The sequence below is a fragment of the Pollicipes pollicipes genome, unplaced genomic scaffold (genome assembly GCF_011947565.3).
Source record: "Pollicipes pollicipes isolate AB1234 unplaced genomic scaffold, Ppol_2.1 Scaffold_7262;HRSCAF=8765_pilon_pilon_pilon, whole genome shotgun sequence".
Classification (NCBI taxonomy): Eukaryota; Metazoa; Arthropoda; class Thecostraca; order Pollicipedomorpha; family Pollicipedidae; genus Pollicipes; species Pollicipes pollicipes.
The window spans coordinates 24,054,578-24,065,393 of record NW_023597055.1 but is presented as its reverse complement, the minus strand read 5'-3'; the positions used below and the strand labels follow the sequence as shown (position 1 = coordinate 24,065,393).

Genomic DNA, 10,816 nt, shown 5'->3' with positions numbered 1-10,816 from the left:
ATGGTGAGTCCTGTACGCTAAGGCCTGGTCGGCGACTTTTTATATGAAAATATTCACTTATTTTCCTGACTGGTGGTCCTGTGCTCGGAAGATGATTTTGAACCATAAAAGGGGTTGGGTCTTTACCTCCCTGGATTTCAGCCTGAGCGTGTTTTGGCAAAAAGTCACCGAAAGGGGTATTATTTCGTAAACCACATTTTTGCGTACAAGCCTTTTGTAATCCAGACTTGCATAAATAACATCTATTACCACCATATTGACATCTATTGATGTCCAAAGGTATTTGCGACACACAAATCCCAATACCCAAAGCAGCGTGGCGTAAATGATCAGTTCAACGATGTCACATCACGGTGACACTCACAGTTTGAAAACCTCACACCTCGCTGGAAATCCCTTGCGCATCGCTCAGAACACGCCCAGATCGCCCTCCGGCACGGCAAACGAACACATCGCTCAGAATACGCTCAGGTCGACCTCCGGCATGGCAGGTGAACACATCGCTCAGAACACGCTCAGGTCGACCTCCGGCACGACAGGCGAACACATCGCTCAGAACAAGCTCAGGTCGCCCTCCGGCACGGCAGGTGAACACATCGCTCAGAACACGCTCAGGTCGACCTCCGGTACGGAAGCGAACACATCGCTCAGAACACGCTCAGGTCAACCTCCGGCACGGCAGGCGAACACATCGCTCAGAACATGCTCATGTCGACCTCCAGCACGACAGGCGAACACATCGCTCAGAACACGCTCATTTCGACCTCCGGTACGGCAGGCGAAAGCATCGCTCAGAACACGCTCAAGTCGACCTCCGGCACGGCAAGCGAGTCACACTTGACTGCCGGATTGGTCTCGGCCGAAGGCAGGCTGAACGCCAGCGGCGTCACGTGAGGCAACAGCGGCCCGAGCGTGTCACACAGCAGCCGCGCCAGGCTCGTGTGGCGCACCTCGCGCAGCTGCACGGGCGAGAAGCTGTGCGCCAGCTCGCCGTTGTCGTAGAAAAACCGGTCGCCGAAGCGCAGGCGGAAGAAGGCGTCGCCGATGATGCACTGGAACGTGGGACCGACCTGCGCGCCGGTCGCGTGGCGCTCCAGGAGGCCGCCGATATAGAGGTCGACGTCCCGCGGACTGCTGTAGACCGTGCGCAGGCGCGTCACGTCCTCCTCCGGGATCAGCTGCCGCAGGCTGTACCAGGTGGTCAGCCGCAGGCCCAGGCACAGCGCCACCGCGTCCACGTACGGGGCGAGGCCGTGGTCGCGGCCGCGCTGCACGTTCAGGGCCGGCAGGTCCAGGCCGGACGGCTGCTGGCTGCGGAAGAGGTCGCCGAACACGGCGCGCTCCGAGTTGCCGTCCACACGCTGCGCGGGCTGGCGGAGGAGGCCGCGCGCCAGGCGCGCCAGCCGCTCCGGCGCCAGCAGCAGCGACGGCGCGAACAGCTCGGGCACCAGGTAGCGCTCGGCTACGTCGCCGGAGCGCGAAGCGAGCCACAGGTCGTTCTGCACCTGCGAGTGGCCGTGGCGGAAGGCGGCCGTGGTGAACTCGACGGACAGCTCGGCGCTGACTTCGTCGTCGTAGAAGGTGGAGAAGCCCTCCCTGAGCGGCAGCAGGCCGTGTCGCAGGCTGAAGCCAAGCCCCAGCAGGCTCGGCAGGAACTCGTTGTACGTGACGTGCTGCAGCTCCGCCACCGTCACCTTGCGCGCCGTCTGGAAGAGCCACTCGTCGCCGGCATGCGGGTGCCGCCGCACGAGCGCCGCCGCCACCCGGTTGTGCTCGCGCACCCACAACGTGTGCAGCAGTGCCAGCGGCGGCTGCTCGTTGACGCGGTTGTCGCCTGCGTCGAAGCAGATGCAGCCCACGCAGCCCGCGTGACAGGCGCTGTCGGCCGCCCGCCGCCGCTGGTGCTTGGCCCCGGGTACAGGGTCAGGCTCGCTGTACACGCTCGCTGGAGATCGGAGGCGAGAGACAGGCTGCTGGCGGGGCGCGGATTCAGGAGCGGGGCCTGAGGACTCCAGCTCATCATGGTCGGGTCCTGAGGACAGCTTTGAGATCGATACCACGGTTCCGTTAGCGACAGGAGATTGCCTGGGACTGTGTGACGGTGCGGCGCGCGACTCCGCGCCGTCGCAGTTGTCCTTGTTCGGTGGACTCAGCCGCGGGTCCCGCTCGGGCCGCCGGCCGCCGGTGACGTCCCGGCGGAGGCGGCCGGTGGACGTCAGCGCGGCCTTGGACCTGGGCGGCAGCAGGCCGCCGTACTCCCGCAGTCGGCCGCCGCGGCCCTCACGCAGCCGCCGCTCGGCGTAGTGGTCGACCCCATACACCGCCGAGCCGTCCAGGTAGGCTGTGAGCGCGTTGAGCTGCGCCGCGGGTCGCGCCTCGCAGGTGGGGTCGGGAGCGAACAGCGAGCGCACCAGGTTGAGGCAGCGGCGCCCCAGCGTGCCGTAGAACGGGTCGTCGGCCGCCACCTCGATCGGGAAGCACTGCGGGTGCACCGGCGGAGTGGGCGGCGCGCTGCCGTCGGCGCCGCAGCACTGCAGCCCCGTGTGCGCGTTGATCCGGTACACAGGCGTTTGTATGGTGTCGTGCGCGAGGAACTGGCCGAACGCCACCAGGGCAGCGGACGCCGCGTCCGACTCGGCGCTCCTGTCGCGCAGCACGGCGGCGGTGACGGCGCGCGCCGAGGGTAGGGCTGTGCCGCCGGCGGCGCGGCGCCGCGGCCGGAACAGGCCGTCGTCGTACGTGTTGGGCAGCAGGCGACCGAGTCCGGTCAGAGCGCGACCCCAGCGCGGGTGCTGAAACACGCGAAAGGGGGTTGTGATGGAAGCAGATGCGCTGTGCCATGAAGCCTACGTACAATGTGGCTCATTGTTGGAAGGCGAATGCATGTCAGCAAGCTATAACCACATCCAACTTGTCAAATAGAATATGGGTATGATTATACGTATGTGAAGTATGGGTACTCCCGATATTTTTCCAATGTCTTGAATCTTACGCAGCTACAAGAGGACTTCACGTGCCAAGTGAACCCACGGCTACTCAGATGGAATGGGTGACAGGCTGGATAGGGTATGGATGTTTCGGATAACTAGATACAGATCATCGCCATTGAGGTTTTACAACGCATTCAGTTGATTTGGCTTTACGGCGCTGCCTGCCTGCCTGCCTGTCTGCTGCCTGCGCTCTCCCTAGCAGGAAGGGCGAGTAATACGGGAATCAGTAAAATGTCGGGAATAGGTACGTGCATGGATAAAATGTTCGCGAGATACCGAACATGTACATCGAGAATGTCTATACAATGTGGCAGCTTGCATTGCTTTAAGTCGTAGCTATATCTATTCACAGTACGTTTGCAGCCATAAATTAGAAATGTGAACTTTGGTCGCAACATTTTTCTGAATTTGGCATAATTAAAAACTTAAATGCAGTGACAACAGATGCATGCGTGCTGGAAATTGCTGGGCCAGCTGATCAGAAATGGATCACGGGTGGATTCTGTAAAGGAAGTCTTGTCCACGAAAACCGTTAATAGCTACGTATTTCCATAATCGTGACACAAGACCACATCAGAAGAGACCTTCACAACGGGCTTACTGTTTGTAACTTCCTGAACACGATCGACGGCGCATGTAAGACCGTATTCTGTGCCGACGCCTCTACCCGAACCGCTCACCATCAGGTTGTTACACTCTCCGTCGCTGGTGCGGAACGGCCTGCTCCTCTGGCAGTGTGGGACAGGCTCCGGCTCGCAGTACGGCAGGTGGACCGCTGGATGCGGGCTCCTGTCCGCTCTCTGTGTCACGTTACCGGTGCTGTTGTCCCGGAAGCCGCTGCAGCCGCACAGCGTGAGTGATTGCCGGAGGCCGGCGCGGCCGAGCTCCTGAGCCTCGTCCGTGGAGAGCGCGTTCAACATCTGCTTGTAGGCGGCTGAGTTGGGCTGTGGCACCCGGCCCTCAGCCAGGAGCTGCGCCTCCAGCAGCCGCTGCTCCGTCAGCAGCCGGGTGACGTTGACCTTCCTGGCGTGGGAGCCCAGCACCGCCGTGTCGCTGGGGAGGAACGGGTCGCGGATGCGGCCGCCGACCGGCAGCGGAGCCAGCTGGCTGACGTTCGCCGCCGCCGGCAGCGCCTCTAGCGGGTTCTGCCGGCGCGGCCGGAGGCGGCGCGCGCCGGGGCTGTCGTCGAGCAGGCGGCAGGGCTCGGCCCCGCCGCCGTCGGCCAGCTCGGCGCCCAGACCCGGGTCGCTCGTGATTGGCTCGCAGTCGGAACCGCCCTTGTTCTCGGCGTAATGGCGGTCCTTGTGGTCATAGGTCACGCCGGCAGCGGCTTGGTCGCTGTGAGGTCGAAGCACATCTTTGGTGTGAAAGGTCGCTGTGATGGGGACTGCCACCAACGACAGCAGAGTTGCCGCGACCTGTTGGTGATGAAAGCACCACGTGAAAATGCTGACAGCAGTACCTTGCTCTTTCCAAAACAAGTACTTTGCGCTCCAACCCGCCACCGTTCAGTGCTTCTCGCGGCGCATGCTGGCAGCAGGCTGTCTCGGTCAACTCAGCCCGGTCAGCGTGCCTGTCCACGCTGCCAACTCAGATTCACACTAATGCCGTACTGCATTATCCAAGGTGGCCCTGAGTAGTTCATGTTTGCTACTGATTTAGATTCAAAGTGGGTTTTAGGCTAAAGCTTGTTCCACAGAACATTAATTTCTTCCCAGTCCTGGAATTCTAGCGCTCATGGGATTCCCATCGTGATCACGCATATGCTGCACTTGTTTCGATTTAGCGGTTGCGTTCATTCAGGTTTCAGCACCGAAGTAGACGAGAACTGCGCAGTCGATACATCTGGCAGATGATTGTGGGCGGGTGATGTTGAGTGGTTGGGTTGTGTTGTGCTCGTCGTGATAGTGTTGCGGGAGCATTGCTGGCTGCGGGCGGTGTGCAGACGTTACATTGTGTGTGGCCTTCGGCGCTCAAACTACGTAAGGATCAAGGCCACGTTTGTTCGCGATGTTTTGTACGAATGGGCGCTGAGCAGATCGGTAGACTTTTTAGTGGTTATGCGGCAGTTCCGTGGTGATAGATATTTTCATTTTGATGATCTGGCTTGTTGAACTTGGCCGTCATCAAGTTAAACTTGGAACTTGGCATTTCGAAAGCCTATATCTTTGCAGCCAGTTACCACAACTTACTGCATTATGCAGTTAACAGCAACAGTGTTATTTGTCAAAGGTGTACTTAATTTTGATCCATTCATTTTGAAGACATTTGCATGCTTGATATATAGGCTGGCATAATTTTCCTCCAAAATTACAATATATGGCCTATGCCCACAACACGATTTGTTACATGTTCTTCATTTGTGCTAATTGGAAATGATATGCCTGACCAAGACTATGGTGAGCCACATCTACACAGTGTGATATGAGCTAGCATGAGGCCACTACATCATTGTGTCCATGCCTTTTGGGCTGTCTGGGCTGAAGTGCTCTTATTCCAATGCACAGGTCAGACCTGTTGGTATGCATTCTTAATGTTGTGTACTCTAATCACATGCAATGTAACATCACCTACATGTTTGTAAGTTGTTAGTGATTTAATGCAGCTGGTTACATCTGTGTCAGGCTTAGTGATTAGACCTGGTGTATAACATCAAAACATCTGAAATAAAGCATCCAAACACAGTGCTCTACCACAGCAGTAACCACAGTCTGCTTGCACTTCCAGATTCCTGACACCAGAATGATGAACTATGCAGCCGCCCAGCGCAACGCAGCGCCCATCCTGGAGGCCCTGTCTCAGCAGGTGCCGCGCACAGCAAGTGGCCACGCGCTGGAAGTGAGTTCGGGCACGGGCCAGCACGTGGCACTGCTGGCGCGCCACTATCCGGCGCTGCGCTGGCAGCCGACCGAGCTGGAGCCGCGCCTGCTGCTCAGCATCGACCAGCACACGGCCGGGCTGACCAACGTGCTGGCGGCGCGCCGGCTGGATGTGGCCGGCGACTGGGCCGCGCAACTGCCGCAGCTGGCCGCCGGCTCCCTCCGGCTACTCGTCAACATCAACATGATGCACATCGCGCCGTGGTCGTGCGCGCTGGGGCTGCTGGCCGGCGCCGGCCGCTCGCTGGCCGCCGGCGGCGTGCTCGTCACCTACGGCCCGTACGCCAAGGACGGCACGCTCAGCCCGCAGAGCAACGTGGTGTTTGACGCACGGCTGCGTGCCGAGAACAAGGAGTGGGGCGTGCGCGACATCCGGGACCTGCGCCAGGCGGCGGCGCCTCACGGTCTGAAGCTGCACGCCGAGGTGGACATGCCGGCCAACAACAAGCTGCTGGTCTGGAAGAAGTGCTGAGGTGGGCGGACGGCCGGTGGCTGAGCCACCGCTGGTCAAGAGTGGGGGCAGGAAGCCGCTGACGGCGGACGGATATCACGCTGCTGGCCTGGAATGCCGCTGGATTCCCTATCTGATGTGCTCTATGCTACCTTTGCTATGCAGTGTGTCCTGGTATCGCTGTCTTTCTTGCCAAATTTTGTAATGGCGCCTGCGGTCCGTCTTTGGAGGAGAGGCGAGACCTATCTCGGTGAATCATGGACGTGTGACAGTGTTTATTTTCAGAGCCAGGTGTAGTTGTCTACCACCCCAGCAGCTCAAGAGGTGGGCGCCAGACAATGATCAATGTGGGGCACGTGCCAAGAACGTCGGTACCGCTACAGCACCACCAGTACCGATTCGCTCCCAGCTAAACTTTTTTTGTCAGTTGGCAGCTGGCCAGGCGAGGGAGGCTACATGAGAATGCCACGGCATCGTGAGACACTTCAAAATCTGTCAAAACATGTTGGTTGAACCGGAGTTGCCTTACGCGGATGCGAGTATGAACGGTTTTGCAGCAAGTGGTGCTTGGCATGGATTTGAATCCTGAACTCACCCCTGCAAGACATGCTCTCAAATCTCTGCACCAAGGAGCTGACAATATTACGGTGCCACCATGTCCGCAGCTGGTAGCGAATCGTTACCTCCGGTGTTATAGCCGTGCCTGGAGTTGTAAAACGGCGAGTTTTTTACCGGATGAAAAGCCAGCTAGTATCGAAGCGTTGGAAACCGGCTCCAATGCCAGTAGCAACCACAGCTCTCGACTGGATAGCTTGTACGTGTACGCCTGATATTGCTGTAGAGTACCCTTTGTACTGTCGGACTCATGGTTTTGGAGAAAGGGAGGGGGTAATTGTGAGGTTTTGGTTCGGTCGCATCGAAGTGGTGAACTTGTTGACTACAGAGCCTGCCGCGACTTGTGAGAGAAGCTTGATCAAAGTTGCGGTCCATCAAATACGGATTTTGTACGGATATAAGGGCAGGTTTTCTTCATAGGCCGTACTACAATCTCGCCACAACCGGCATGGAGGCTGCGGCTGGATCGGGACACAAGATACCGGAACCGGTGGGGGTATAGAGGCTACGGCTGGATCGGGACACAAGATACTGGAACCGGTTGAGGTATAGAGTCTGCGGCTGGATCGGGACACAAGATACCGGAACCGATGGATCTTGAGCTCACCCAGCAAGCGTGCGTCCAATGGGAAGGAGCCTTCGTGTGTCGTCAGACTATGCATCGCCATGGCGACGGTGTTCAGATCGCACCGAAGATTGATTGTTCTGTGGTGAAAGTCCGTAGTTGCCTGATTGGGCTGGTGTTTTCCAGTGAACGCGGCAGGTTCCGTCGCGGTCAACTTTTGAGGCTAAACTCGGTCGAGGCAAGGTGTCAAACATTCCAACACTCAAACATTCGGTTCGGCCTCGCGGTATGGGCTGTGCTTATTCATGTAGGCTGGTGTTACAGCGCTTGTGCCGGGATGCTATTGTTAACAGCATGTATGTCATGTATCAATCGCATTCTACCAACAGCTCCTGTCCCCATGAGCGGGCCGTGGGCGGTGCGGGATCAGGCGGCAACTACTGCTCTACGCAAACACGCGCTATGACCGTCTCTCTTCACCTTCGCCGCAAGATCACTGTTGCGAAAATTCTGCATTTCCTGTTCTCATACACAGGGTGTTGTTTTTTGCACTTAGAACGGCGGGGCGGGTGGTGAGTACAGTAAACATGAACCCTTTAGCAAGATTACACCCCCAATGTCCCCCATGTTCTACCTGCTTGAGTCATCACAAATGCTAGATTCAGAGGAGTAATTTCAATATATTTTGTGTATCAAGTCTTTATTGGCGCCTCCTGGTATGCTGCAGGTCGTGTGTTCGTGCCTCCTGCTATTCTAAATACGGTATTAATGTGTTCACATCAAGCTCGCCTCGTCCAACCAGGCATGGACACCGAAAGGGGCTGAAGCGGCACCCCTCTTGTCTAGAGTTTAATGATACTACGGTGGGTTGTCGTCAGAACTGTGATGCATTCAGCGTTCCGTTGTGAATCGTTTGGATTCCGATTTAAAATACTTCGGACCCAAACCAACATTGGAATCAGGCTCGCTTCAAATAGCGATTCAAATCAAATGCTGGTTCAAGCACATTGACGCGGCTGATCCTGACTGAGTCAGAATCAAGCCAAGTGGGGTCTGAACTCTGGGTCATAGTTTGAGTTGGCGCGGGTCAAATCAAACCAATAAGTCCAATCCAAGCGGGCATTCAGGACCGTCCGGAATGCAGATTTTGGTAATGTTCAATGACTCGGGGAAAGTATTACGTTTGGGAACCATCTGCACCACAGAACATCTAGCCCAATATTCACGACGTCGCGGTGTGCTTCAGTCATCAGACGCGGACTATGCACCGCCCGCCACTCTGCTGTCCGATGCAGCCCAGTCGGCTGATGAGTCGATCACCGCTTAGCGGCTTGGTGCGCACTCTAGCAAAAGAGGAAAAAGACGCCCGACTCTGATCGTTTTATTACGGTAACACTTGAATGACGAGCCCGAACTTTTTTCGTAGAAGACTCCAAAATGCGATATGATTTCATCACGGTACATTTGTGCAAACCAGGCCACGACCTTGTTCTGTAGCACGTTTAAACTGAAATCAGTACGTGGTATCTGGTGGAGCTCTATGAGCAAATTTATTTGACCACATCCGTTGTACTTACAAGGAACAACTGCGCACCATAGCGATTAACTAAGCTACGAGAAAACTGTATATTAGTGCCACGGCAAAAACTCATGCGGACAAGAGTGCTACATCAGTCATACGCGACATTACGTCTACTGCAAAACTGATACAATATTGCAAGACGCATTCTCAGAACTTATACTGCAAATTTTAGCACCGTCATCAGTTTTTTAGCAGGCTGTTGCAGTCTTTGCTTACAGGTGACATCACTTTTACTGCAAAAACTCATACACAACTTAAGTACTACACGACAACGCTTATGCTGCAAAAAATATATACCAGCCATTATTTCTACAGCAAAGACTTGACCACAACCAGGCGCTGTAGCGATCAGCACCTGATTCGCTTTCGCACGAATTCGTCACAAGGTGCGTGGGCAATTGCTATCTGCGGGAAGCGTTTCGCTACACATAGAACCGTTTAGCCCAGAAAAGCATGATTATTTTAGCTACACTGCAATGTCCTGTTTTTGAACTATGCAGGTGATTTATTCTTTTACTAAAGCTAACTATGTGCCTTTTCTCGCTGCTACGCAAAGCGCAACGCAAAGAAGACAAAGTCCCCCATATGGCTAGCGACATCGCTCTGACAACATTTTTTGCACCAAGTACTGCGACTATTCTGGCGCTCCTGCGGGCAAGACAGACGAGCTTTTTCGACCCCTGAACGGACATAAACCTCAGAGTGGAGTCAATCGTTCCAGTTTTGACGTTATAAGACATCGCTTAGTGTAAGTACAAGACGTTTGGCTGCGCTCTTTACAATATTTTTGGCCTCAGCTCATCTAGAGTTTTTACATGCCCTCCACAGCCCATTTAGGAGTCCTGAAAACTTGTAATGTTGAAGGAGCTGTGACGGCTAGTCAGAAAATTTTTTATGAAGATATCTTGTTCAGGCCGTGTTAAGGCGACTATAGTACGTGTGCACAACGGCACACATGTACGTTTTAGGGCCTTGGCCAGAATGCGTCGCTACTTCAGGGAAATGTAAAAACAGCGTCTTGGTGGTGCTTGTTTGCTACCTGAGACATCCAGCCTTCTGTTTGGCCAAGTACAGGTTTAATGCGAATTGTCTTAATGTTGAAAATATGTAGTCTTAACTTCAAATAGCTCTCTGGCACATATCCTCAATCCTGTTGGTTGCTGAACCACATAAATCGCGCTATTTGCGTACTTCTCAGGATGTTATGAAGTATTCGGAAATATGTTGATGGGGAAACAATCAGTCGCCGAATGGACACACACACACACACACACACCACACACACACACCACGCACGCACACACCACGCACACACACACGCACGCACGCACGCACGCACGCACGCACGCACGCACGCACGCACGCACGCACCACCACACGCACGCACACACGCACCACCACACCACACACACACACACACACACACACACACACACACACCACACAACACACCCTCTCTCCTCCCTCTCTCTTCTCTCTCTCTCCTCTCTTTCTCTCTCTCTCTCTCTCCTCTCATCTCTCTCTCTCTCTCTCTCTCTCTCTCTCTCTCTCTCTCTCTCTCTCTCTCTCTCTCTCTCTCTCTCTCTCTCTATCTCATCTCTCTCTCTCTCTCTCTCTCTCTCTCTCTCTCTCTCTCTCTCTCTCTCTCTCCGTGCTCTCAGATCTGCCTGTTGCCCAGCGCACTGACCGTGATTGGCGCGGGACCGCCCGCCGCCATCCGATGACCCAGTCTCG

At 55.6% G+C, this 10,816-nt stretch overlaps 2 protein-coding genes across 3 annotated transcripts; one reads left to right on the top strand and one right to left on the bottom strand.

Annotated features, from left to right (window-relative positions):
• Positions 1–791: 791 nt before the first annotated feature.
• LOC119113609 (chorion peroxidase) lies at positions 792–4,347 on the bottom strand. The gene is made up of 6 exons (XM_037237899.1): positions 4,310–4,347; positions 3,671–4,043; positions 2,719–2,792; positions 2,285–2,643; positions 1,416–1,945; positions 792–1,370 (listed from the first exon to the last, which is right to left on the bottom strand). Exons 1-6 carry the CDS (start codon positions 4,345–4,347, stop codon positions 792–794), a joined length of 1,953 nt encoding a protein of 650 aa, XP_037093794.1.
• A 551-nt stretch (positions 4,348–4,898) lies between these two features.
• LOC119114378 (methyltransferase-like 26) lies at positions 4,899–8,164 on the top strand. Of its 2 annotated transcripts, XM_037238572.1 has the most exons (4): positions 4,899–4,972; positions 5,718–6,342; positions 6,606–6,644; positions 7,356–8,164. In XM_037238572.1, the coding sequence occupies exon 2, from the start codon at positions 5,733–5,735 to the stop codon at positions 6,339–6,341; it is 609 nt and encodes a 202-aa protein (XP_037094467.1). In that variant the 5' UTR covers positions 4,899–4,972; positions 5,718–5,732; the 3' UTR covers position 6,342; positions 6,606–6,644; positions 7,356–8,164. The 2 variants fall into 2 exon arrangements, with proteins under 2 accessions (XP_037094467.1, XP_037094466.1); XM_037238571.1 differs by having other exon boundaries at positions 6,606–8,164.
• Positions 8,165–10,816: the final 2,652 nt, after the last annotated feature.

What these genes read in the sequence shown, in the direction of transcription:
- LOC119113609 (XM_037237899.1), bottom strand. Translation starts at nt 4,347, where the DNA reads ATGTGCTTCGACCTCACAGCGACCAAGCCGCTGCCGGC. An exon ending in GCGACCAAGCCGCTGCCGGC is followed by an intron (nt 4,044 to 4,309) that starts GTGACCTATGAC and finishes GTTCCTCCCCAG; the next exon opens with CGACACGGCGGTGCTGGGCT. An exon ending in CTACGCCGAGCGGCGGCTGC is followed by an intron (nt 1,946 to 2,284) that starts GTGAGGGCCGCG and finishes TCCGATCTCCAG; the next exon opens with CGAGCGTGTACAGCGAGCCT.
- LOC119114378 (XM_037238572.1), top strand. Translation starts at nt 5,733, where the DNA reads ATGATGAACTATGCAGCCGCCCAGCGCAACGCAGCGCCCATCCTGGAG.